The 26,906-nt window shown below is 35.2% G+C and overlaps 1 protein-coding gene across 18 annotated transcripts; it reads right to left on the reverse strand.

Annotated features, from left to right (window-relative positions):
- Positions 1-784: 784 nt before the first annotated feature.
- Positions 785-26,440, reverse strand: LOC105327307 (alpha-adducin). Of its 18 annotated transcripts, XM_011427681.4 has the most exons (23): positions 26,157-26,439; positions 22,642-22,715; positions 19,011-19,087; positions 15,144-15,395; positions 13,387-13,535; positions 12,779-13,009; positions 12,331-12,474; positions 12,129-12,227; positions 11,681-11,851; positions 11,278-11,423; positions 11,014-11,143; positions 10,505-10,618; positions 10,184-10,276; positions 9,497-9,511; positions 9,145-9,159; positions 7,743-7,938; positions 7,403-7,534; positions 6,020-6,130; positions 5,445-5,549; positions 4,843-4,914; positions 4,282-4,341; positions 3,593-3,705; positions 785-3,300 (listed from the first exon to the last, which is right to left on the reverse strand). In XM_011427681.4, the coding sequence occupies exons 3-23, from the start codon at positions 19,069-19,071 to the stop codon at positions 3,181-3,183; spliced, it is 2,529 nt and encodes an 842-aa protein (XP_011425983.1). In that variant the 5' UTR covers positions 19,072-19,087; positions 22,642-22,715; positions 26,157-26,439; the 3' UTR covers positions 785-3,180. The 18 variants fall into 18 exon arrangements, with proteins under 18 accessions (XP_011425983.1, XP_011425984.1, XP_011425990.1 ...); XM_011427682.4 differs by lacking the exon at positions 22,642-22,715 and having other exon boundaries at positions 26,157-26,440; XM_011427688.4 differs by lacking the exon at positions 4,282-4,341 and having other exon boundaries at positions 26,157-26,438.
- Positions 26,441-26,906: the final 466 nt, after the last annotated feature.

The raw sequence follows: 26,906 nt of genomic DNA on the forward strand, positions 1-26,906 counted from the left end.
CATTCATCCAATATTACCATAGCCAGAACTGTGTGATTCAAAGAAAGTGATCTTAGTACGGTAGTCTGATTCTTCTCTGTGGAAAGTCAATTACTAGTATTGTTGCTTATTTTGGAATTGATCATCAATCACAATATTGTCAAGCACCACAGTACTTCACCTTTGATTAACTTGATGTTAAATACTATTGTCACCTTCTAACTACTGCTTGGGTAGCAAAATACAGTATGGTTATGGTAATAGTAATGGTAGTATGGTAATAGTAATGGTAGTATGGTAATAGTAATGGTAGTAGCCTAAAATGAATTTGATATTTTAATACTTTTAAGCTATTATACACGTAGTCACAGATCTGTAGTTACCACACTCCGAAATGGAAATTATTGTCTACTATAGTTATTTTTTTGAGAGGAACCTTTTGTTCTTTGGCTGTTACAGACTGAATTCAGTCGAAGTTCTGAATACCTTTATTACATCCGAAAACTTCTGCGCTTTGTTCCAGTACTTTCATGTGCACTGGTATTGCTTTTAAGCAGTCTTTGTTTTTTAAAATAGTATGTTTTTCAAAACAGAGGAACCTTTTATTTTTTGGCTGTTACAGTCTGAATTCAGTCGAAGTTCTGAATACCTTTATTACATCCAAAAACTTTGACTCTTTGTTCCGGTTCATATCATCTTTGTTCATATTTACCAGTATTGCTTTTAAGCAGTCTCTGCATCCTTTTTTTTTTTTGTTAAAATAGTCTATACCACTGTGTTGATCAAAAGAAAACAAACACCAAGAGAAGCTACCATGAATCTGTATTACTTCTGTTCTACAGTCAAAATGAAAATGCACATACAGTAGAATCAGCTAGTCACTGACATGATAGCGGTTATATATTCACTTCTGCAGTAAGGCTCTTTTACATGGTTGTATCAATACAAAATGACTATATACATGGCTTTGAACAAATTTTTAAAACAAAAACAAAATCACAGGTCTAATTTTGGTAAAAAGAAACACAAGTGAACATAAAACATTCAAAATTCTGTAAGGTCAGCCTATTATTTCCTTTGTTTTTTTCCTTTCTTTACTGTTCATAGAGAGAGAGAAAAAATATATATCAAGATATCAACAAACCCTTGTAAAAGATTAAGAAAATGTGAAAAAATGCTAAGCAATTTACAAAGAAAGTGGGAATGTTTTTGTTTCCTATATAGACCATAAGTTACAAAAGCAGAGAAGCACGCTACATTAAAGCTAGGGAGGACATTTTTTTTCCTTGGGATATTTACATGACAATTCCACCAGCATTCTTCTTGTAACACACTGCAATGACATACAATGTTAATACATGTACATGTTAATTCAAGACATGCTTTCTTTCCTCGAAATCTGAGCGTGTTTTCAAACTGTGACTTGGTTTTAATAAATACGGCAAACCTGTTTCCCAAAATCAATTTTGCAATTTCTTGCAACACATCATTAGATGTAGAATAACAGAGCTAATTGTTTATAAGTAAATGTAATCATTCTTAGAGATACATTTATATAAAACAAGACAAACTTAAATACTTTCGAAGAATTTCCTCTCTGCCTTATACCGGTACATGTATAATACATAGTTACAATACACTTGTACTTTAACATTTACTTTGTTAGTATTAGTAACAAATGCCTTCATTTACAGTGAAAAAAAATTCAAGAAGACCTTTTAAAATTATCTGATATGACTTTTCAATTAATGCCCAAAGCACTACAAAGGCTTTCACTGCAAATTAATATTATGCTTACATGTTTATTGGGGAAAATTTTTTCCCTTGATTGGACTTGACATATATTCTAATGTCAACAAACAAATTAAAATGCTCATAAATTCTAAAATTTACAACTGAGTTTATTTTAGTTTATGTTTTATTTTAAGTGCTATGTTTTTTAAAGTGTTTCTATAATTTGTATTGGCATTTCCCTATTAGCCCAGTGTATAGGAAGATAGGGACTTGCACCAAGATGACCTACAACCTAACTCTATTGCAGTATCTCAAGAACACAATGGTGAAAATTAAGATTTCCCCATGAACATTGCACAACACTCAAAGCATTTAGCTATAAGGACAACTCTACACTAAAGACTTGATCAACGAAAGTTTGTAAAAATGTACATCAATATATGTCTAAAAAAAAAAAAGGTTTCCACCATTACAGAAGGGTCAACCTGTTCAGAATCCGTGGGAGTCTATATATAGCGATTCCACAGCTGAACCCCCTTACAGAATGGTACATCCATGTAGATAAAATGAGCAGACACAGCCTCTGTGAGCCAGCAATAAACATTCAGATCTAGGACAACAAGGACGAGACATTTCTCTTGTAAGTTAAAATGATGTATGTACAATCCATTGTATGAATTTCCTACCTCCATTCCTAATATATTATCCATCTCTACACATGGGTTATACATGTACATGTGAATAAATTTAAAGTAGTTTTTTTTTTTTAAATTAATAACTATTTGGTTATTAAAAATAAAAAATTAAACAGGAGCATGCAATATTGCAATCAGTTTGTGAAAAAAATAATTAAAATGCTTCCTCGAAATAAGCTCAAAATGGAGAAGATAAGCATAGAGTTGCATAAACATACACAAGATATAAAAACAGCTTCACCATTTACATAGCCCAGCAACTGTCACCCTCCCGCACTGTTCCCATGGCAACATCATAACAATCCTGCCCTCTTCTCCACTACTACATGTACATATCGAACATCGAAACTTGGAGTGAAAACAAATCTAACACATATCTCCATGGAAGCTTAATAAAATTTCACATGCTGTTGAAGGCACAACATCTTCAATGTAGCTTTATATCAGAATGTACGGGTACCATGCTAGGAAATCAAATAATCTATGAATTTTACAAGGATAAATATTGCTTTTACAGGTGGTCTTTTCAGCAGTACAACTACTAATGTAAATCTGCAATTGTTTTCACAAAATTTCAAATGTGTAAAGCAGGATTTCTCTGTGCTCATACATATATATATCAGTGTATGACACTGTCTGCATGACTAACAAGCAAAACGTTCAATTGGCAAGCGTCTGCTGTCTGAGCTTTCACCCAGAATGCACCACTGCACGAAACCTCAGGATAAACAGTGTGGAAGGATGAAGATCTGAAACAGGCATCATGGGATATCTAGATGGTGCTCTCTTTGCTCTCCTTCTTTTTGGACTTTGAGAAAGATGGCATCCTGAACTTGTTCTTTTTCTTCTTCTTGTCCTTAGTCGGTGATGGTGCATCTTTAGTTGGAGATCCCTGGAAAAGAACACGGGTATATGTTAATTATTAATTATTAAAACTGATATGAAGGTGGTAAATGTTCCTCTACATCGATAAAAATGCTTTAAGTTACTAGTTATCTATACTGAGGTTGTATAAGTACCGTATCTTTTTACTACCAAGGTTTACAAAGGACTGAAGTGACTCTACTCCAAAAATATAATGCTTAATGCTGAGGCTTTATTAAGGATGGCTGATCCAGATACTTCATTGAGTAAATTGATTGAAATGATGCTCAGACTGACAACCAGTTTGAACCTATGTGTACCTCTTTACTGCTGCGATCCTCCAGAGTTTCCCCTCCACTGGCACTGTCTGTCGACTTCAGGGTGTCCGACTTGGAAGGAGATCCTGTTTTCTCATCGCCATTTATTTTGTGATCTATAGAGATAATCATGAAAGGAATATAATATATGTGTAAGACTGTGCGGAAACAAACTGTACAAATACAAAAATTTATATTTTATTCAGAAAAAAGTTTGCAATTAAAATTGCTTGTTATACAAATTTCTTAAAAATAATGTTCGTACTACAATAATATGTAACTACAAAATATAACCATTTACAGCAATGAAGAATCAATTTTTAACCAGTAAATTACTTTAAATATAAAAGCATAAAGCTGTAAAAGCAAAAGTATTTTAAAGTGATATTTTAAAATTGACTATACACCTACTAATTTTTTTGATTGATTTGTTTGAATACACGTACAATTATTTTTAATGTCAAATGAGTTACACTTAACACAATCTGATCTTCCTTTTACAATGAAATTTTTTTTTTTTTTTTTTCAAATTCCCTTCACCCTTAACACTTCATCATCATTTGCTTCCCAAAATGGAGTAAATGGACTGTTAGAGAGAAATGAATTTTTAGCACCAGTTCCAGATATGAGTGATATCTAAGTGTGTCAGTGGCAGCATGCAGCAATCTGTTAGAGCGTGACGCAACACTTACCGCGGGCCCAGCGGTCTGACTTAGATCGCTCAAAATTCTTCTTTTTTAATTCATCAATCACTGAGCAAATAATTGTCACAATAAATATGTTGCATTTTTTATTAGTACAAAATGTACAATCTAGAGTTACTGTAATATTGTTTCTTTTTAACAACTGAATGTTCTGATTAAGAATTGGCTCTTTTTATCCTTCCATTATATTTAAGTACCCTCTATGCACTGCACACATATTTCAGGGTATTTTTGGGTAGTATGTAGAATTTTCCAATTGTGCTCTGAGCTTTAGACAGGACCAATATGAAGTATTTGAAAACTTATTTTACATGCATTTTCTAGAGGCAATTCTCATTCATTACAGGTAGTATATTTTGTCTACAAAGATTTATTTCTGGGTTAAAATGCCTGTATCTTATGTTAAAATTGGGTTAGAAAACTCAAAATGCTAATATTTTTATGCAATTTTTTCTCAAATTTAAAAATAATTTTTTCAAAGGTGTATAGAGGGTCCTTAAGCTTAGAATGGGTTACTCAATGGAGGTAGAGAATTGGTGAATGGCTTACATTCTGGGCTACGGGGAGGCTCTCGAGTGGACTCAGAGCGCTGTAATTGTGATGGCCTAGGCTCCTCAGATTCTGTTTACATGCAAAGCAAATTAAGATACACACAACAGTCATTAGGTTAGGTTACAACATATAGATTCAAAAAATGACATCGATCAAGTGCTCAGCCAAAGAATGTTTTACCCCCACCCACCCTTTTTTTTAATGTCATTTTTCGACACAACACAATATGCAAGATATCAGTGTAAACATATATTACAGAAAATCAAATGTGCAAATACAAGAGACATGAAAGAAAACAAAAGATAGTGTAATCTACAAATAGGAGTGAGGCAAATGAAATTGTGTGGGTAATACAAGTGGATACATTGCTGAGTAATGTCCCAAGTCACTCTCACTTTATTACTTCTATCTACATTAAAAGTGTCACTCAACCAAACTGCAATGATTACAAGAACCCCCTCTGTTTGCATAATCTTTTAAAGTTGATTAGATTTTTCTTGAAGCACAGTGCATTACTGTTTTATTCATTGCATGTTGGTTAGGATTTGTATTAATGGTTAGGTCAGGAACCGTCAACCACAAGAAGTTTTGACACAAACCCTTGTTATTGCTGGGGCTCCCATAGGAGGAATTGAGTATGTCATCCACATTGGTCTCTCGTGATGAGCCACGAGAGCTTCGAGAGGATCGGTTATTTCTGGAAGCTAGAAAGCAGAAAATACAAGGCATTCTAACATACAAAGTCATTAAAGCGTGCAAGGCTGTTTAGTGCAAACAAAGCTAATAAATAATAAGAAATAATTAAAATAAATACAATTATATGCAGCTGATTAAAACACTTGTTTCTGCTATCTTAAGTAGTTCTAGACTTTTTCAGCACCCCTACCACCCATAAAAACATCATAAATTATTAAACATTTAACATGTCAGATGAAAAAAAAATTTAGGGGGGAGGTCAATAATCTAGATAATTTTTGTCAAAATTTGGATTCAAAATTTTATTCTATAACATGTGACAACAAAGATGAGAGATACATTTATATAGTACAAATACATCCATATTGAAACAGGCTGAAAACACTAAGAATTGCTGACAGGTTGTGTTTTCATTTGATGCTCTGACAGTGGGAGGATTGCATACACAAGTGCTTGCTTGAATAAACTAACTACAAACCTTTGGTTGTACCATTAGTGGCAGGAGATAGAGGTGCTGATGACTCATCAACAAACACATCGTCATCATCATCAACAACAGCGGGTTTGGGTGGTTCTACAGCGTGTTTAACTACACAACAAAACATGCCAGGATATACACCGTTACCACAAGCCTCATGCATCACACTAGTTTTTGTACTGTATGTAACTGAGTGCTGAGAGTTTGTTGTCCTACTCCTAATGTTAAACGATGATGAACAGCAGTACAAAAACTTGTGCCTTTTTACAGGTATTCTACTATTTCTTTACAATACCAAATCCCATTATTTTCCACAAAAGCATTGGTTAGTCAACAACATGACTGCAGGTTCATATTTTCTTCAATTTCTGTGATATTAATATGGTGGGTAAAATGTTGATTTTATCAATAAAGTACATTACTAAAATATTATAGTTCCCTGCAAACATGTTGAGGATTTCAATATATAAACTGTATTACAGTAATATTAGGGGAAGTAAGTCTAATATCACATTAGAATCACTCTGCTAATATTAAGGAATTTCTTTTTACCAAAGCTGACCCTTAAAACAGTTCATGTGAGTGTGCATCGTATATAAAGTGCAATAAGCAATGCTGTGCAAAATAAGCTTCTGCTGAAAATCAGTTAATTACTTGTATATCATGTCACTTCTAAGCTGTACATGTAAAATGTATGTATATAACTTCTACTAAATAGGTTGTTATACTATTTCTTGTCCATTTGTGAACTATTAAGTACAAGAAACACAGCATGTATTCCTAAATGTTAATGGAGTGTCATGATTGAAAACAGAGGTCTCATGTTGGAACCTTAATTCACTAGGCTACATATAAAGATCTATAGCTATATTTCCTGATAAATACATTGACTTACCAATGAACTTCTATTAAATGGATCATAGATAGTGATTGTGGTTATCATAAATCAAAATCAAAAACAAGTGAACATCTTTTCAGCTAACTTTTGTATTGTGAGATGTCCAAACTCTACAAGTAATTGTACCTATTTCCAGTAAGCTGTGATTGCAAGCTTCTATGGGAATTCTTATTCTACAGGGTGTTTCTAATTTTTAAAACTACAGACAGGCTCAAAAATTTGTCATGCATCTTTATCAACCACTCTTATGACATCACCATCCCCATTATCAACAAATATTTCTGCTGAAAAACATTAAAGATTTTCGACAGTTTTGACCGAAAAAATATTTGTTGACAATAGGTGAATTTCTTGTCAATCGTACAACATAGAAAGCTGGGGATGGGGAAAACACCAACTAATACTACAACACCGAGTCCCAGACTGCTGAGGAAGAAGAATAAGGTGGATATGGTGTGTAGGGCGAGTTAGAGGGGTGGCCGTACCTTCTACTGGGGCCGCCTTCTCAGGGGTTGTCTCCGGCTGTTGCTGCTGCTGAATTATCTGCATGCGCTCCTCTGTGGAGATGAGCTTACCATCAGGTCCTGGTTCTAACGAATCTTCTGTTGGGGTTGACACTGAAATTTACACATACGCCATGCTTAGAATTTTCTATATCATAAAATACCATCAAAGGAAAATACTAACAAAGAAAAGTAAGTTATGACTTGCTAAATTCCTATCTTTTTCCTAAAAATTTTAACAATATCATCCATATTTTTTCAATGTCATCATTTAAGTACTGATTGAATGCCACACCTCTGCTCATCGACCAGTCGTTTTTACCTGGTTCTCCTTTAGCTTTCTTCTCCACCTCGACCTTGTACCGGTCGATTTCGTCCTGGGTCATGTTCTCGAAGGGATTGGCCTGGTACTGAGACTTGTAGACCTGTACGTTGTGTTGCTGGTCGCGCTGTATGATGCCTTTGGAGGCCGCACCAATCACGATTACACTGTCGCCGGCCATGCTCAGAGTGCCGTCCTAAACGAAACAAGGCCACACTATAGACTAAGAGATTACTAATTAGTTGTGTATGACTGGGCATGCCATATATTACCAAAACCGGTATATACACAAAGTAAGAACACAAACTTACTTTGTTTGCTAAATCATAAAGATATGGACACTTCATAGTTTTAAAAATTTACAATCAATGTAAATACTGTAAAACAAAAAAACAAAAAACACCTTCTCTTACTTTCCAAAAATGACAAATAGTGTTCACACAACATCAAACAATATGTGAAAAAATCCCAGTGATAATACTCACATAAAGAAAAATATTATTTTAAAAATACGATAGATAAAGAGAAAAAAAATGATTAATAAATTTTTGAGTTTCTAGCAATTTGTCCTAGCAAGAAAATTACAAAAAGTTTACTTCTATCTACTGAAAGAAAGAAAATAATTCGATCATCAGATGAAAGTCTGTTTATCAGTTCTTGGATTTTGACATGGGGAGCATTGGATGGAAGGTATTAGGTGGGGATCACCCTACAGTACCCTTACAATGTAAAAGCAGTTAGGATTTGACTGTGTAATTTATTCTACTTGTTTAGTTGGTTATTCAATGTACGGTATGTGAGCAGACCTGTGTTGTGTGAGTTGCGCTGCAAGTGCTATGTTAGAATTCAGCTTGCTTGTAGTCTATCTCTGTCGGTATTTGATGGGTCAGCCGGGATGTATTGAACAATATGGGGGTCTTGACAACAAAAATGTCTTACCCTCACCTTACAATATAATGAATTTTTCTGGAAGTGGACAAAAGGTCTGTTGCTTCAGCACAGTAAATATTGTATAAAGTCATAAGAGAAAAAAGCTATGGTATATAGTTCATCTAACATAGAATAAAGCAACCTCTGCAAACTTCTACGTCACAAAACCTGCAAACAATATCTAATTATACTGAAGGAAAAAGAATTTAGAGAAATGAACTTTTGACAATCCCTTACCCTAACCCCCTTCCCAAGAATTTATCCATCTTTATTTACATTTAAAGTAAAGAATTTAAAAAATATAATTTGATTCAGGTTTGAGGATAAGCAGTAGACCACTTCCTCCCCATTTTGTGATCACAATTGTGTAATGTCTGCCTAGTGAGAACAAAGCTCCCTGTTTATGTACAAAGTGTTAGTTTTTTGTCTGAATCAAAGACAAAAATAAATGAAGCTGCACCAGAAATCATACCTCATATTTCCCAGCCTTTAAACAAAATTTTGATTAATTAAATACAAATTTCAAGATTATTAATCTTTTTCTTTATTTAATTCCATACCCTTTAACTTGAATATTTGAAATAATGATTATATTACATTTCAATTAATTTCTTATCTGCTACTTGTATTTTATTTAAACAGAAAATACAACTTCACTCTGTTTTGAAACAAAGCAAGAAATCCAAAATACAAGAAATTACCATTTTAGCAAAACATGTACACATGGAGAATATTGCATGTTAACCTGTTCTTATGGAATGAGGTATATTGTGTTAATAAAACAGTAGCATGAAGGTTAAGAGATGAAGTAAATGAAAACTTACTAGTTTGCCTTCCGCCTGTAGTGACAAAATAAAAAGAAGCATTTCAAATCACATCACAAAATCAAAAGCTGAAAAACAAATTCTGAATCAGATGCACATATCAAACTTTAAGAGGGCTGGATGGTTTTTGGTCATTTTTGGACAATTTTACCTCCTTTAGAAGGAGAGCTTTTTACAAAAATATGGGAAATTAAAAATTTTAAAACTTAAATATTAGAAATTTTCTTTTTCTAAAAAAAGAAAATAGTTTATGGCTAAAGAAATCATATCTAGATTTTTCTGGTAGATGTGATGGTTAATTTGTTGACCATCCATCCCCCTTAGGCTGGTGCCAAAGCTAAAGATAAAACAACAAAGCAGAAAAATCACTCTTTCATGGTTGTATAAACCTCATAACATGATTAGTTTTAACTCATACCAATTCTATCATTTATCACTAACATTTCAGTTCTTTACGGTTTCAAACATCATTAAAAACAAGACATACATTTGATTGAAACAATTCTTGCAAACTTATCTATTTTTTTCATGGTTAACACCAAAAGCATAACTGATGCATGGAAACTGTTGCATGAATCATGCATATATAAGAGCATGATGAAATCCTATTCAGGACTGATGACTCTGTAACCCGGTACTCAGAAGAACTGTACTCGGAGTTACAGTGTGGTATTACCAGACACCTACCTGGAGTTGCTGGGCCTCTTCCCAGGTCATGCCCTCCAGAACCCGCGACTGTGGCCCAGCGGTCACCTTGTCCTCATAGTAATCCTTCCTTATCTGTGACAGAAACACTCAAAGTTAAATCATTGTTACAGTAAAACATGGTAGTAGGGAAGCACATGAGACAAATAATTTTGATTTATTATTAACTTAATATGTTACTGATAAGTTTACAATATAATGTTAGATTAGGGGAATAAAACTGACTTTGTTGAAAGCCCATTTCTTTTTTTCATCTCTTTTAACAATATACAAACTGATGTTCTCATTTTCTATTATGCTTACATTTTTCTGCTTTTTCTTGAACTCATGAGGGTCTGCTCCTTGAGGTGCAAACTGGTTGGGGTTTTCCAGTTTTACAGATGTTCCTGAATTAGAGGGTGAACCGTCCTGGATCCACTAAAAACACCAAAAAGATTGTTTACATTTTTGATCTAAGTTGATTCAGAGCAGGTCTCTTGACTTTATAATTGTCTTTAATAGTTGTCAGTTAACATTAAAGTCTGGATATATCATTTTATTATCATGGTGTTCATCTTAACATGACACTGTAAATTCTTTATTGTATGCGAGCTCAAAATTCCTCTATTTTGTCATTTTCTATCAAACTGTGATAAAATTAAATTGCAAGCACCAAACTATTGTATGATTTTTATAAAGTTCATAACCGTTATAAAAAAATAGCAATGTTTTAAAATCTGCAAGGGATACTGCTCGCCATTTTAGTTTACAATAATTCCTCTCGTTTAATTCCGAATCTACAGTATATATCACAATCAATGTGTTATTCTTACCTTTGTTATCTTCTTAGGGTTGGTTGTTCCTGTCTCTTCCATCTCTTTTTTGACGTATGTGTTGGGTGAGTTCAACCAACCAGCTTTGTAGTGCTGCTTCTGTCTCTCAATGGCAACTTTAATCGGCGACCTGAAAGTTAAAGACAGTGCTTTATTCCTTTTCGATCTTTAACTCCATCTTATATAGATTTAGTCTCTATAGTTATAGTTTTGGCCACTAACAGCTGCCTTGATTTAGAAGAAGAAAAACAGTGGTGTACTTACATGTACTTGGAGTGTTCATAGTCGCCGTCGAACACGTATGTAAATGAACTGGAGGCTGGTGGGATTTCTACATCATCATTACATCTCTCTCGCTTTACTTCTGCTTTAATGATTGGTTGTCTGTACACAAAACCAGTTCTATACCCCTATACAAAAAAAACAAAGACAAATTTATACCTATTCTCAAACATTCCTATCAATCATAAAAGCTCTCAGATATTTAATACAGTAAATGTCATGTTTCATTAATCTGAGACAGCTGTTCTTCAATGTAAACATCTCCCCCCCCCCCCCCCCCCCCCAGCTCGTCATTAAAAATAGACTGTTTTCATGCATGTATGTATTATTATATTCCAGTGGTGTTATATCACTGTATATATAATATTTCAGACTTTGTCCTTACAGCATTATCTAGCTGCCTCATGAGAGCCTCAAATTCCAGTTCACCCGTCTTCCACTTCTTGCCGCTGGTATCCACTCCTCCACCTCCCTGACTTCCCACAGCGTACGTCTTCCGTCGGACTTCCTCATCTACTAGTACTATATTGTCTAAGCCAGCGGGCAAAGCTTTTATCTGTAGAGACACAAGTTTAAATGCAAACTTACATCAATAATATATCAGTACCCCGAATAAGGTGTATCATTTGTGTGTAATCTTTCATTTCGGATTTTTCTTTCCTATCTATTTACATTCTTGTATGCCTTCTGAGCCCATCATTGGAATTAGATTATGTGATCTTTATTAGCTTTGAAAAAGCCATGCTGTTTTAAGTACAGATCACTTAGTCTCACTTAAATATTTGATTGCAGGTCTAAGGAGGGATAACTGGACTTTCTTTTTGTGCACATACCTGTGATTCGCAAGCTGCCATAATATTGAATGCGTAGTGCCAGGCTTCTTCAACTGTTGTACCACAGGCTACAACTCCATGATTTCTAAGAAACATTATCTGTCAAAACAAAAGAATTAAATCAAATTTTGATCAATGGATAATTACATCAGCTGATAAATGACTTCTTTGTAATCAGTATAACTTCTTCAGTGAAACCTACTTTATTGTTTGGTCCTAGGTGGCGCTGTAGAGCGTCCCTTTCCTCTTGGTCGACTAGTATGCCATTATATTCGTGGTAGCTGACTTCACCACAAATAAGGGCTTCCTGTGACATGGGCAGAAAGCCACATTTCAGTGTAGACACCTGCAACAGAAGTATCAGATATTTATTCCAGTGCAAGTACAGTGATATTTTTTTTTATCTTACAAATTGTGACATGTTTGCATATAAGCATGCAGCTGTCAATGGTCAGATTGTAGCACAGCTTCAGTGCAACATAAGCCCATATTAGAAACATTGCCATCTTAGTCTTTGATTTATTTGAATTCCTTTTGATAAAGTTATAGACTCAAGGCATATACCAATGCCAATTAAGTCTGCCCTTGAAATCATTGCCAGTACAACACTGATCAAGTACACTGTCGACTAATACAGGTCTTGGACTTACTGCTACTGCTGCTGGGGTGTGGAGATGAATGACACATTTAAGATCCGGTCGTGCTTGGTGGATTGCCGAGTGAAGCGTGAAGCCGGCCCTGTTGATGCCTAGTGTTGTTGTGCCTTTCTCGATCACGTCCCCCTGCATATCCACCTTCACTAAGGATGAGGCAGTGATCTCCCCATAGTTCAGTCCAAACGGGTTAATGAGGAAATGCTCCAGTTCTTGGTTAATTCTGACCTGTGTATAAAAAAAATCTTCCTTTTGAGATATGTCTTGAATTTTTTTTTATTTCGAAAATCCAGTAAAACAGGATATCAACAAGCGTGACCTTGTTAAGTAATAAACAGGACCAAAAAAAATCTACATTAAATATGTCTTCATTCATCAATCACTTATGAATAAAATTGTTTGCATAATACATCATGAATCATTGCCCTGCTTTCAATTCTCGACATTGAAACAATGACATTGATACATGATAAATTTAATCATTATTGCCATTGTTTGGCACATGGGGAAATATAGCTCTTGACCTCCCCAATAAAGAGGAAGAATAAGGAGGGTCACTGGAAGGTTTGTTTACACAGGCGTTCATATCTGGAGAAGGAACTTACACTGATGTGGTTGTAGATACCATGTCCCCAGCCTTTTAGGTCCACCAGTCTGTAGCAGGCGGCCAGCTTACAGCGCAGGAGTTTCTCCCCCTTGGAGTAGCCCAGCCCATCTGTTCCTTTGATGTCACTGATAGGGATTACTGGGGCCGCTACAAACACACATACAAAATAAGACTTATTTTCATTCACAATCGGAAAAAAAAATCTTGCGCATCAAGAACAAAAACTGCATGTCAGTAAAGGAAACTGTACTCTACAGGTACTTGTCCTGTAAACTTATCACCTTAGAAAATCTGTTTATGGTTGTAAAAAGTGTTTTGTATGCATCACATTTATTTTGAACTATTCTCAAAATGTACATATTAATCAAGTTGTTCAAACTGTAACAAAATATTTACTCAAGCAAAGATAACAATCTTCGTATGTTGTTGTTCAATTATAATCGAATTCCTTTGTTTTTGCACCTGGTCTATCAACTGGAACCTGAAGATCACTTCTAGAATTCACCCTGATAAAGAATAGCCCAAGGCCTTATTTCATTTCAGAGCTCTCTATGTGACATTTTCAGGTCAATAAAACAGAGGACTCAGCCTAGCCAATGATAGTGCAATAAGGATATTTTTGTGGCCATCCCACACAGGATTATAATGAATCACCAGCTTAAAAAAAACGAAAAGTGCTGGAGAATAAACAATTTAAATGACTAAGCCGTATCTCCCTTATTTAGAAGGTGTGCAGCATTGAACTGTCATAGAGTATGCGCCAAGAGTATGCATTCATGCAGTCAGCTGATCAAAAAAAGTCTAATTGATAGAGATCAATAAACAAACACCAAATGCAAATTCTTTCATCTCAAACCACATGTGCAACATCTAATTCCGACGGCTAATGAATAATTCATGAGAAAATCAATATCTGGGTGTTGTATCAGACAAAACAAGGTAAAAGACGTCCACTTAAGGTGAAAGAATGCAATTGGGTTACCATAGAAACCAAATCATCTTAAAAGAGTCCTAACTAGTTAATGAAGAGAGTTTATTACTGTACCATAAGCTTATTCTGTTCAAGCTTTCTCTAACTGCTGAGAAAAATCTCATAAAGTAACATTGCTTTTGATAGCCAGCAAAAAAAATTCACACAAAAACCTATGAAGTCAGAGACGATAAGTCAGGAAATGAGTATTTTCCTGGCTACAGAAAGAACACCTAAATTATTTTTTTGTCATGCCTGCTTTCAAACCTCTTTACCGGATTACCGCTTCAAGGTCCTGGTGATCCTAGATACGTTTAGCTACCATTGCAGAAAATGAATTTATAATGCACGTCAAAAAATGCATTCTGTCCGCCAAAGACATTATGTAACCAACAATTTTCACAATATAAAACCATGTTCATTTTAGAGTGAAGTCTATTCTTTTACTATAATAAGGGCATTATGAATTTTTTTCTCTCTGCATGACTAGCTTTGATCTGGGAGAGCTTGTCCACATTTTGTTTGACACTTTTCTACACACTGTAGATCTCTGGTGCATTTCAGAGTGAACTCTATTCTTCTTAATTCTGAGGGTACTGAAATTTTTCTCTGCACAGATAGCTTTGATCTTGTTACAATTTATTCATTTCCAACATATCTCTTTCTAAAAACTATTCTTTTCCTATATAATACATATACACACTAAATCGGCTACCTATATAATACATGTACACACTAAATCAGCTACCTATATAATACATGTACACACTAAATCTGCTACTTACTTCCTCGGTTGATCAGCCCCGTCTGGCCCTTGGAGTGGGGCAGTAACAGGTCTGTGATTTGCTGGAGGGCGAGGAGACTGGCTGGGTGGGGGCCGGACTTGATCTGCTCATCCACCACTTCCTCAAGCTCCCGACGAAACGCCTCGCTGTTCAGGATCAGCGACACTCGACTCCGATCGTGCATCTGACGGACATCTTCCTTCACCTCCGCCGGCCTCCGCATTTCTTTGACGTACTCTGGGTCATCGGGATCTAAACAATGTAAAAATCAAACAACTTTATTGATATCACTCTTTCTTATTTCTTAGAACTGCTGAATTTCAATTTTGGATTATTCCTCCATTTTCTTTTCCTTTATCAAACTACTCAAAGAAAAGTTCAAAACAACAATTAGCTCAATGTCAAGACCGTGGAAATATTATGAAATGATAATGAATATACCATGAAATTTTAAGAAATTCATTTTGCTATTGGCATATCTTCAAGCTTTATCATATATTATGAACTAACTGCTTTACAATGCTTCAGAAACGTGAGAAAGTATATTGGTCAGTCTAAATGAAAAAAAAATATGTAAGCTATCTGAATTTAAGATCTACAGCAAGGAGTGAACAAGCCAGTTATCACAACACATTTGTATCAGGCTGGGTGTTTGCTGATAATTTTGTTTCCCTGAACTAGCCCTGACCGATCAAAACACACAAATCTATTCAAGAGCTTGCACGTGTCATTTCTGTGAATTAAAATGATAATTTTAAGGCAGTGGTGCTATTTATATGATTCAAATGCCCAAGAAAAAGTTGTTGGGAAGATTCCTAGCTTGCTGTTTTCTTAATTGATGTGTCTGAGTAAATAGATTTTAAACAGTTTTTGATTCTCTTTTAGAGAAAAGGCTGGCAACATACAAATAAATCTAAAATATGATACCTACACCTTTCCCCCTTTTCGATGTATCAATTTATAGAAGCACAGATAAAATCAAAACATGTAGAAGGATTCTGCTTCTTATCATGCTTAATCAAAACAAGCAACTGCCTCCAAATTACAATGTTGTGTCTAATAAAGTTTTCACTCATTTTCTCTGTTTAAAATCATGATACATCTCAGTATTATCAATAAATCTCAGAAACACAATTAAAGGTTGTGCATGATTTGATAATAGCATGAATAAGAATATAACATTGTACTTGGCATACATAGACTTTACATTTGATCATATCTGCCAACGCCATGACTGTAAGAATTTTGTTATATATAAGAAGTCTGAATTACTATCCATGACTCACTACATTTGGGTAAAATATTGAACTCATTATAAAACCAGTTTCTTTTGAGCTAAAATTAGATACTTCTCATTAGTCTAATTACAGAAATTGGTTCATCTTTCTGGTCCTCAACTGAGTGATGAATTTTATCGATTCCTAGCATTATTTATACATGTGGATGATATATCAATAGGAATTTCTAAATGCAAGAATACTCTATTCATATGAACACATGAACACTGCAGCATCTAGATCTAGATCAATGACAGTATTCTTCCAGGGATTGGATAAGCTCTCTCTCTCTCTCTCTCTCTCTCTCTCTCTCTCTCTCTCTCTCTCTCTCCTCTCTCTCTCTCTCTCTCTCTGAGAGATACATAATGACATTCCTGTCTGGCTGTGCATCATCCCTAGATGCATGGCATAATTACAACAAAAACGAGAAGCCAATGTTGGATGCCTCAGTCATTATCAGACCGGTGGCTGCTGCTTCTAGGCTGTTTTAGAATGTATGATATAAATTGTCATTTACACAGAGCAGGGAACACTGCGGGAAGTGGGGGGGATACAATCTGGAGTCAGCAAAGGTCCCTCAGGGTCAGTGCCCCTTTGCTGGGATTACTTTTGATTACATGCAAATAGCTGGCTTAACATGTAGAAATCACAACAGCCTGAGCTGTGAGACCCCTACAACTTCTTCTTCCTCTCGATCAATACATTTACCTGTTCAAGTTAGTCAGAGAGACTACCTGCAGGTATGGCCATGTAATCTTTGTGTCTTGGTCAGACAAGTCTGGGGTTTTTGGTCGACAAAGCGGGGCTAATAACCCCCCACAAAACGTGTGACACTAGAGATAAGGCAAAACAAAGGGGCACCAGAAATATCTGATAACTGATATTTTCTCCCGCTGTCTGATGACATCTAGGGTCAATCTCAAAACACTCCAACTTGTTTTCAAAATGGTTGAAAAAAAAATTCACAATGACTGTGAACAATATTATTGTAGATGTTTTTTTTTTTTTTTTTCGATTACAGACAAGGGAGAATTGATTATAGAATGTAGGTTCATGCTGAGTGCTCTGTAATAACAGCTGGCAAATAGATACAAGAGACAAAAACCTCCAGCAATCAGTTACAACACCAGCATTCCACACATTATCAGTAGGGGCTTCACTGGGGATCATCACGGGAGGATCCAGAATTTTCCTACTTTTAGATGCATCTATGACAGAGACAATACAATGTACCTAGTCTACAACTTGACATTAGAAAATATACAGCCCCTATAAATGATAAACATCAAAATTTTCTTTTTAAAATGTCAGTTATAACAATCATTGCCTGTGTTTTAGATAAATTACATGTAAATGCAAGAGGGATGCATCATGTTTCAGACTAATTCAAAGAGACAGCTAAAGAGCTTCCCTCATGTTCTGAAGGGCTTCAAAATGTCATTCAAAGTCCGGGACCAGAGAGAGGGAAACTAACAGTTAATTATGACACAAAATAACATGCTTCACATCAAACAGGGTAACACAATGAAGTGAATGAGGAGGCCTGCTTCTATCAGAATAATAACACAAGGTCAAGTTGTAATGAGATGTCGGAACAACTTGTGCTTGTGGGAAATAAAGATCTTATCGTGAATAGTAAATTAGCTTTTATACAGTGGCGCTGAAAGCATGGATTGAGAGCTGTCATTTTAAACAGCGTCATTACACACCCAAACACCTTCATGTGTATTCTGAGTGGAGTGTGGCTCTTTCAAGTGTGTAATTGTTTTCTTGTGGGTCAATTAAATTAGCTTTGTTTACTCCTAACATTTTCAAAACCAAAAACAACTGCATGTATTTTGAGATGACCCCTTATTATGGTTCATATTGTGTGTAATCTAAAGTCAAATTCCTTTAAACTTTTTATTTTGGCATTCCCTTTACACACTGTTATTAAAACAGTGTTTCAATCAAATTTAGAATGGTGTCAACTTACAGATATACACCCTAACAAAACATTCTACGCATCCCCATATTATCTGAAACCAGATATGAAGTAGGTCAAAATATATTATCCCAGTCCTAACATTCTGAAATTATCTATGTCAAGTTTCAATTCTGATGGCAGCTAACCACCTGGATTGTATTCAATCAACTGTCCAGGTTAGATGTTAAAAACTTACAGGATCAAGTTATTTGCTGCAAAACGATCAGACACTTTTATTCCAGAGGGAAACTAGTCTAGTGTGTATATATATATATATTTTGACATCCCTTGATCCATAATGTATGCAGTTATAAAGTGACATGTTCAGAAAAAAGCAATTTATAACTGCTTCCTTGTCTTTTCATAGACAAGATTTTAGCACGACAGTATTTTGAGTAAAAATAGCTCCCTTTTTTTCTTTCAATAAATACATTAAGTAAAAACATCCACTGATATACAGAAGCGTTGTCTTTATAACAATCCGAGGACTGCTCATTCGTGTTTACTAAGAAGGTTTGGTACTACACCATGGCATTCTTTATCCCCGTCTTGTTGAAACCAATGATGATGGATTGGGGGATCAAATGTCGGCTGCAGGGAGTTGGGGGCTAGCCTTTCACTTACCTATGGTATCTATGTATTTCCCAGAGCTGGGTCCATTCATGTGTGCTGTACCGTTAGACATCCTTCTGGTTCAGCACCTGTCAAAATAAACAGATCTTCTACTGAACAATGATGGTCAATGCTTGCATCAAATTCAGACAACATAACAGTCAATGCTTGCATCAAATTTAGACAACATAATAGTCAATGCTTGCATCAAATTCAGACAATATGATATTTAACGCTTGCATCAAATTCCCACAGCACAGTAACTGCACTTGGGTGTATCAGGTTTTATTTCTTGTTTAAGATATGCATCTTAATAAGCTATTTGGTTACAAAAATAAACCTTTTTTTTCTCTTTTCAACGAGTCACATAATGTCTTGATTTAATATTTTTATCTATAATTCTCATAGTGGAACCCACGATATCAGAAAGTGCTTATTATTTCAAGCCTTTTTCCACCACACCCTCAAGAGCCCTTTATAAAATATGTTGACAATTCACATTCATGATATACATATGATACGGTATCAAAATATGTAACAGTGTCTTTCACAAGAGTTCGCTCAGCAATAATTCTTACGTCCAAACACCTCCAGCCTTAGCCCTAATGTAACCTGACAGACATTTTCCCATTCCTTGAAAGCAATCGATGACGATGATATGGTCCATAATGGACAAGATTGTCAATGTTTGTCACTGACTGATTTCATTTTGATTTACTGGATGCTAGTAAACAACAGCAAGCTTTCCCAACTAAAATCCATCTCTAATGAATGATGATCAGGACAAGGATATTTGAGGGAAGTGACCTGTATTACAGAATGGTTATTGATTGTGGAGAAAATCAATTGCACGTAATGGTACACAAGTGCTGGTCAAAAGACAGAAGATACTTGTGCTATTGAATTTAATTTTATAATGGACATTCTTTTTCAGACATAATTTTAAGGAATTATACAACTTAATCAAAGATCCAATTCAAATTGCCCTGTTGACATTATGTCCTCTTTTTTTTCCCTATGAGTTTACTTTCTCTGCAAGGCGACTTGTATCACCTTACAAGCCAGACATCACATCACTGCCTCTGTAAAAATCAATAACTGAACTGCCAGCCTCCAATTTGTCATATTTTTTTCCTCAATAACCTACATATGTCGATCATACTCCTTGCAAAATAGAATGATTCAATTCACTTTTACAATAATTGACCATTTCTTTTCAATTAAAGGGGCTTGTTACAACCCACTCTGTTGCCCATACATACTGGTATATTAACATTATAATGAAATCAATCAAATTCATACTACCTGAGAGGACCATGACAAATATAGTTACTATATCTATTGAGCAACAAGCATAATTGATCAGCTAATTATGTGATATTTCTAGGTCAATATTCTGTCATCAATCAGTTGCCACTAATTAATTAGTACTGGTATATATACTGGAAAGTCATTTGCCTCTTTATGCTCCAATAAATAGTAATAGCTTACTTTGTGATGGTTAATACATGTATATATTAATCCAACATGATCAATAGTGGGGTTCATTTAAATGATCAACACATTAAGCATCAGATTGCTTTGATAATCAACAAATAAACGCACGCAATCTCATGTCTGACCTATTTAGACACCGATCAATAGTTTTAAAATCAATGACTCATGCTGCTTCTTTCTAAAGAATTCAACGAAAAACCATTTCTTTTTAACAAGTATTAAATCCTTAGTTTAGTTGTCAAACGACACACACACTCCAATGTTTTATCCCTTCAAACTGGACAGCCAAGACATTCTAAGCATGCAACTGTCATTGGCAAAAAGAAATACAATGGTAATTGAGTTCTGTAAAATAACATTGTGTAAGGACGAAGTAAATCTATTTATAAAACCAGTCATTGCAAGCCCCAGCTGTCATGCCAGACATTATTACATCAGGCATGTGATACAGACACAAGGTACACATCAAAAACACACGTTATCTCACACTGCACACATGGCATCGGTACCCTCATAGTACAATGTCGTGTATCTATTCTCTTACTACAGCATCAGATTCGGCACACCTGATGTAGATTACAACCGAAATACTTCTCACAACTTACACCAGATCCCGCACTGTCATGAAACTGTCATAAACTGTTGCTCAAGTAGAACTATCTAACCGCTTCCCCTAGAGTAGGGAGCCCAAAGAAACTCCTGCGGAGACAAGGATAACAGCCGAAAAATAAGGATCCCCTACATCTCTCCCCCCAGACGGCAGCACTTACACCACACGGTGTAGATTCATGACCTCAATCTAATTACAGACATCCCAGGAATGCACCAGCTAAACACAACATCAGAACTGCTGACTTATCATGAGAATCTTCACATCCACTGATACACACGCTGCCTCGCCCTGTTACAGCAGCCGCTTGCCTCGCGTTTCCATAAAGAACCAAGTGTCACGCAGGCTGCAATTCACTAACGATCCAATAAATTAACTTAATAAAATCACCATACTAACCCACTTTTGGATCTCTAGCAAGCTCCTGGTTGCATCAACTGTGCATGCGTGTATACTTGTTTTAAGTCGCAACAGTATGGCGAATACATTAAGTGCATTCTGTTAAATATAGAGTTGTAATGATCACTTGTGAATGTACATGGTTCGCAGAGAAGCAGTCAGTGTTTGATAAGATCTTGTGTTCCTTGCATCTGTAAAACTCATTTACTATAGGTTTCCACTATCGCACAACAATGGCAAACACCTTCAGATTAAACAAACAGTACCATGCATCTGACACCTGATAAATGGAAAAATAATCACCGATTTCTGCCGCAAGAGGTAAAAAAAAACTTCTCTTTACCCCCAGAGTGACCAAAGCATTTGAATTTTCAATTAAACCTGTCTGTCAGGGGGAAAAACGTGCAGAGCATGTCCCTGGTGCAGGTAAAGAATACATTTATCACACTTCAACCTCAAGCACGACCCTCAATAAAAAGATATTTTACGACTTCTTAAAAGGCATTGATTTTACTTTAACCAGGTCAGTCTTTTATCAATGTAAAATACATATAAATACGGTATGTACTTAACAAAGAGAGGTGTTTCAAAGCGCAGTGACACATAAAACGGACAAAGTTCTAATAAAATGACAAGAACAACAGCTTGCAAATTGCTGTTTATTAGGACATTTGTGGTCCACAAAAGGCTTCATGAAAAACGGCAGTAAATCTATGGTATATATCTTCCTTTGTGCTATATTACACCCTCATAAACAACCCATTCAAGCTATTATTTTTTTTATATCTATAGGGGTCCTATCTCAAAATCAGAATTTTTATTTACATGAATATAAATGGACATTCTCTGAGGCTAATTCAACATTCATAACTATAGCCACAGATCTAAATATTGTAAATACATATCTATCATCATCTCTCAATGAGAAAGAGAATATAGAAAAGGCTAGAGAAGGCTTGTTGTCGAGTAGAAAAATTCGGGGGGGGGGGGGGGGGGGGGGTATGTAAACCAGTGATACTTATTCTGTTATGCAATTAGAGGAAATGATCTGTCCTGCTAACAATGCCTGGTTGCAATTTTCAGAAGAGATTTGTAGAAATTTTCTGAAGCTGTACTATAACTATCTGGACAACTTACCAACAAAACAAATATTGTGTATCTCTGATTTGATGTTTCAGCTGCTGAATTGTCCTCCCTTATGGGAACATGGCCTACAAAAACAACAACAAAAATCAACATTTTTTTATTTTATCTAAAAACAACATAAAACTCTACCCAAGGTTCTTATTCTTGTGTTGTGTTATGGAGCAGTTTGTGAATATGCATACATGCTTCTCAGCATGTCAAATTCCCACTATTAGGCTTTCAACAGTCAATCTCATTCACTGTGACACAGCATACAGTTGACAGCATTATGATAAAAATCTGATCTCGTATTTAAACATCACAGGACACAAAACAATGCAATGGCGACCTGCACGAGGCATGCACTACAGAGATTTTAATCAGTGGATATTTAATACAAAAAAATACACCTATAGGATTTCTCGTTTTTTTTAACTTCCGATCTTTCTTGATCAGAGCGTTACATAAACAAATTTGGTAAGAAAAGCGCCCGGCTTTATTTATTCAAATCCACGCACTGGCTGCCATGGCCTCAGATCCATCAAGCTTTCCCCAGACGACTAGACAAGGCAAACGTAATAGTTTTGTTGGCCAACACGCGAATAAACGCACTATTGGAATATTATCATAAATGTAGCAGAGCTTTCTTTTTCCACCAACCCAGAATCAATAAATTCAGCCCTATATAGGAATTCAACTGATACAGCTCACACTGCTATCTATAAATCATATACCGGTGCACCCCATACTGACCATCTCGCTTGTTACTCAGCTTTTATTCCAACCGATACACCAAGAATCAGAGACTGAAACTCCTAGAGATTAAACACATGCTATTTATTTGTAAAGAAACCGACTGCATTTGATAGCATGTTGATATAAAGACTAAATACAAAATCATTCATTCACTTCAATCATTTTCTATTTCCTGTTTTTTTTCTCCCTCTGTTTTAATACATCTGAAGTAATTGCAGTGCATATAAGTGCAGCACCAGAAATGAAAAAGACTTGAGACTTCCTAATACTTGTCATTAGTACTGATAATTCTTACTCCCTCAATCCAATTAAACGAAAAAACGCCTACTTATTACACTCAGCATGTGATAACAAGTTATTGTACATTGTGTAAGAAGTCTACTTCACCCAAGTACCAAATACATAGTGTTCTCATGATAGGAAATTACATCTTCCCTTCTCATTCAAATACATATAAGGGCCCATGCAGACTCTTTGTTCATCAATTAAACAATAATACTGTTGTATTTATGTAAAGAATGTTTACATAAATACAATACATATATTGTGAACATGCATGGGTATAATACATATTTTGTGAACAAATCAATTAAACATGCAGTGCTTCATTATCATATATAAGCAACAGTAATATGGCTTATTATATAGAAAAATGAATTTCCTCGGAATGTGAGGAAATAAAAACTTGATTTGATTAGCATTTACTTTACATTCTTCTCTGAAAATAATCCAATATTAAGTCACAACAAGATATACAGAATGTTGGTTGTTGGTCTAATATGAATATTCATACAAGGTATAATCGGTGGCTACCGGCTAGGAACAGATAGTAGAAACAGTAGTACGTACTACAGCTCTCCAGCACTCCTGTCAGATATTATGCAAACAGAATCACCTATGTCCTTGCAATGAATGTCAGAAATGACAGCTTAACTATGGTAAGGTCTTCAAGTGCTTTCCTCAATTAGTGAACGAACTTTCACACAAATAGCCCTACACTGGGACTTGTCTACAAATTGGGTCTGGTTACTATACACTTGTTTAAGAGAGTTCACTGTTGTTGGGTTTCTCTATGGGTGTAACCTCGCATCTCTTTTCCCCCATCTTCAACACAGGGTACATGTAAACTCTGTTTTTATCTGAGATATATAGTCCTAGCTATATCTTTGGCACCTGTGGGGTATCTTAAAGCTTTTCTGAATCCAAGAGAAATGTTTTTCTTTTCTTTACATCTTCCAAACGATTGTCAATGTGGGGAGTGGTTTTCCAAGAATTATGTATATTATCAAATTCCTGGTCTATTTACCGAAAACCTTCAACAACAGTGTTTCTAATCTTTTAAAAAAAAAAAAATAACAATCAACAAAAAATTTGCAAGATGTTTACAGTGTCAAAACTAAAGCACTTCAAATGCTGTACCAGTAATAAATGGCCTCGGTTTGATGTTATACAGTAAAGATGTTTACAATGCACACTGTCAAAATAGAAAGCTACATAAAACAGACATTTTAAAGTTATGGCTTTTCCCATCAAAAAAATCCCAACTCAATAAAGACATTGTTGAAAATCAAAAAACTATGATTTTTTTGTGGTAAATTTCTACAAACACTGAAGCTAATTAATGTTGGCTAAGATGTATAATCTACACTGTTAAACTTTCCAATCAGTTGCTTACAATTTCTGGTGGGTTTTTTTTTTCACAAGTTTATTCTACCACATATTTTTGTACCTTCATTCATGGTTGTTAATCAGTCACCCATGCAGCCCAGATAAAATCAGCCTGATTCTTAACCAATCATGGTAGTTACAACATTTAAAAACTTTATTTACCTACCATTTATAAATAAACACTGCAGGACTCCTAATCTTCGGGCAAACTAGGTCTCTGTTTGTTTTATGTAACTTTAACGCACTTCAAAGATTGAAATACCAGGATTTTGCTAGCTTAATTCCATCCATACGGCTCACTGTAATCAACTTTGAAGATTAGGGTGAAGATTGTAGCAATGCTATTAAACCAACATTGATTCTGATTTCTGGTGATTAACAATACTAAAAATTGTGGAGAAAACCCATCTTATCTAGATATCAAATATTTCAGAAAAATAATGGTTTTAAATCTTGATGTTCTGATATATGATACATTCTACGATCACTAAAATTCTTGAAAAAACACACTCTACACTCAATATTCAATGTCTTACAACTGTGCAAATTCTATACCAATCTTCATTACATTTGAAGGTGTTCAGACATAAAAATGGGTACAGTACATCTGATTTGTATTTTTAGTGCTTATTGCTAATTTCTCTCAACTTTATCAATTATCAAAGATAGCAAATCGAGGATTGTAGCTTTTTCTTCTTCTTCTTAATTTGTAGAGGAGATAGCATTTCGTGCTGAGCTTGTGACTCCCCGCTCAGAACTGATAACGCGAGCTTCTGAGGCAGCGCTCCGCTTCAACAAACCCAGATAAACAACTGCAAAATAGGTTCTATGATTCTCCCCAAAACTCAAGCTTGATGTACATGCTTGTTAAATGGCGGCCGGCTTTCTGACATTTGTCTCTCTCCATAACAAAATACATCTTATAAATGTACAAAACGTAACAAAACAATGAAACTTATCAATCAGTGCATTTCAATCGATAGTCTGGCAGACAGGAAATCGAACCCGTAATATGAAACGCACACCGCGTTGCCGACAAAGTTACACCCAGACATTTTTCGACATTTTCTTCCGTTTAGAAAACCACATTAATTCAAACTTACCCTTGGAATGATAACGATGAGGTGTTTAGTCTAAATTACTCGAAACATGCACAGAAATCGCGTAATATCCCTGCCAAAACTGACCCAGAAACTGCTCATACAGGCTTCCCCCAATTTCACATCTATAATTAGCTCCCTTGGCTGTTCCGTCAATCGGACTTGCACTCTATGAACGGTTCGGGCAATAATTCTTCCTGTGATATCAAAGTCTCTTTGGTTTTTAACGAGGTGTTGGTTATTAAAGCAAAAATTGTTTTCTTCGCGTACAATAAGAGTTTTGCTATATCTACAAATAGTCTTATTCCAGCAGTATTTATTTTACAGGAAGTGAAAATGGAGTAAAAGCGGAAGTGAATACATTACAGAATGACATCATCTGTGCGGGTTGCGAATACAGGGAACATATCAAAAGTATATTTATTAGAATTTAAACGATATTTTGATTTTTTTTAAAACTTTAATCAATGGAATGGAATAACTTTTGTAAAATGTACGCGAATTTTAAATGAATTTAAAAAGCTTTAGAAGGCTTTATATTGTTCTTTACTTAATTCCGAACAAAATTGATGTGTATACAACGAATTCAGCCTCGTTCAAAAATGCTAATTACTAGGCTATATATAAATACTCATTAAACCTGCATATAAGGTTTATATTAGATTTTTGTAAAGAAAAAATGTGCAAATCTAAAAGTCAGTTAAAACATATTTTATTTATTTATTTTATGAAATAGTTCTCCGTATTTATTTT

This window comes from Magallana gigas, chromosome 8, assembly GCF_963853765.1.
Source record: "Magallana gigas chromosome 8, xbMagGiga1.1, whole genome shotgun sequence".
Taxonomy (NCBI): Eukaryota; Metazoa; Mollusca; class Bivalvia; order Ostreida; family Ostreidae; genus Magallana; species Magallana gigas.

Bases quoted from the DNA above. Each gene is read 5' to 3' on its own strand.
- LOC105327307 (XM_011427682.4), bottom strand. From the start codon at position 19,071: ATGTCTAACGGTACAGCACACATGAATGGACCCAGCTCTGGGAAATAC. The intron at 12,475-12,778 runs GTAAGTCCAAGA...CTTCTGTTGCAG, and splicing joins ACACCCCAGCAGCAGTAGCA to GTGTCTACACTGAAATGTGG. The intron at 10,619-11,013 runs GTAAGAATAACA...TGGTGTTTTTAG, and splicing joins ACCCTAAGAAGATAACAAAG to TGGATCCAGGACGGTTCACC.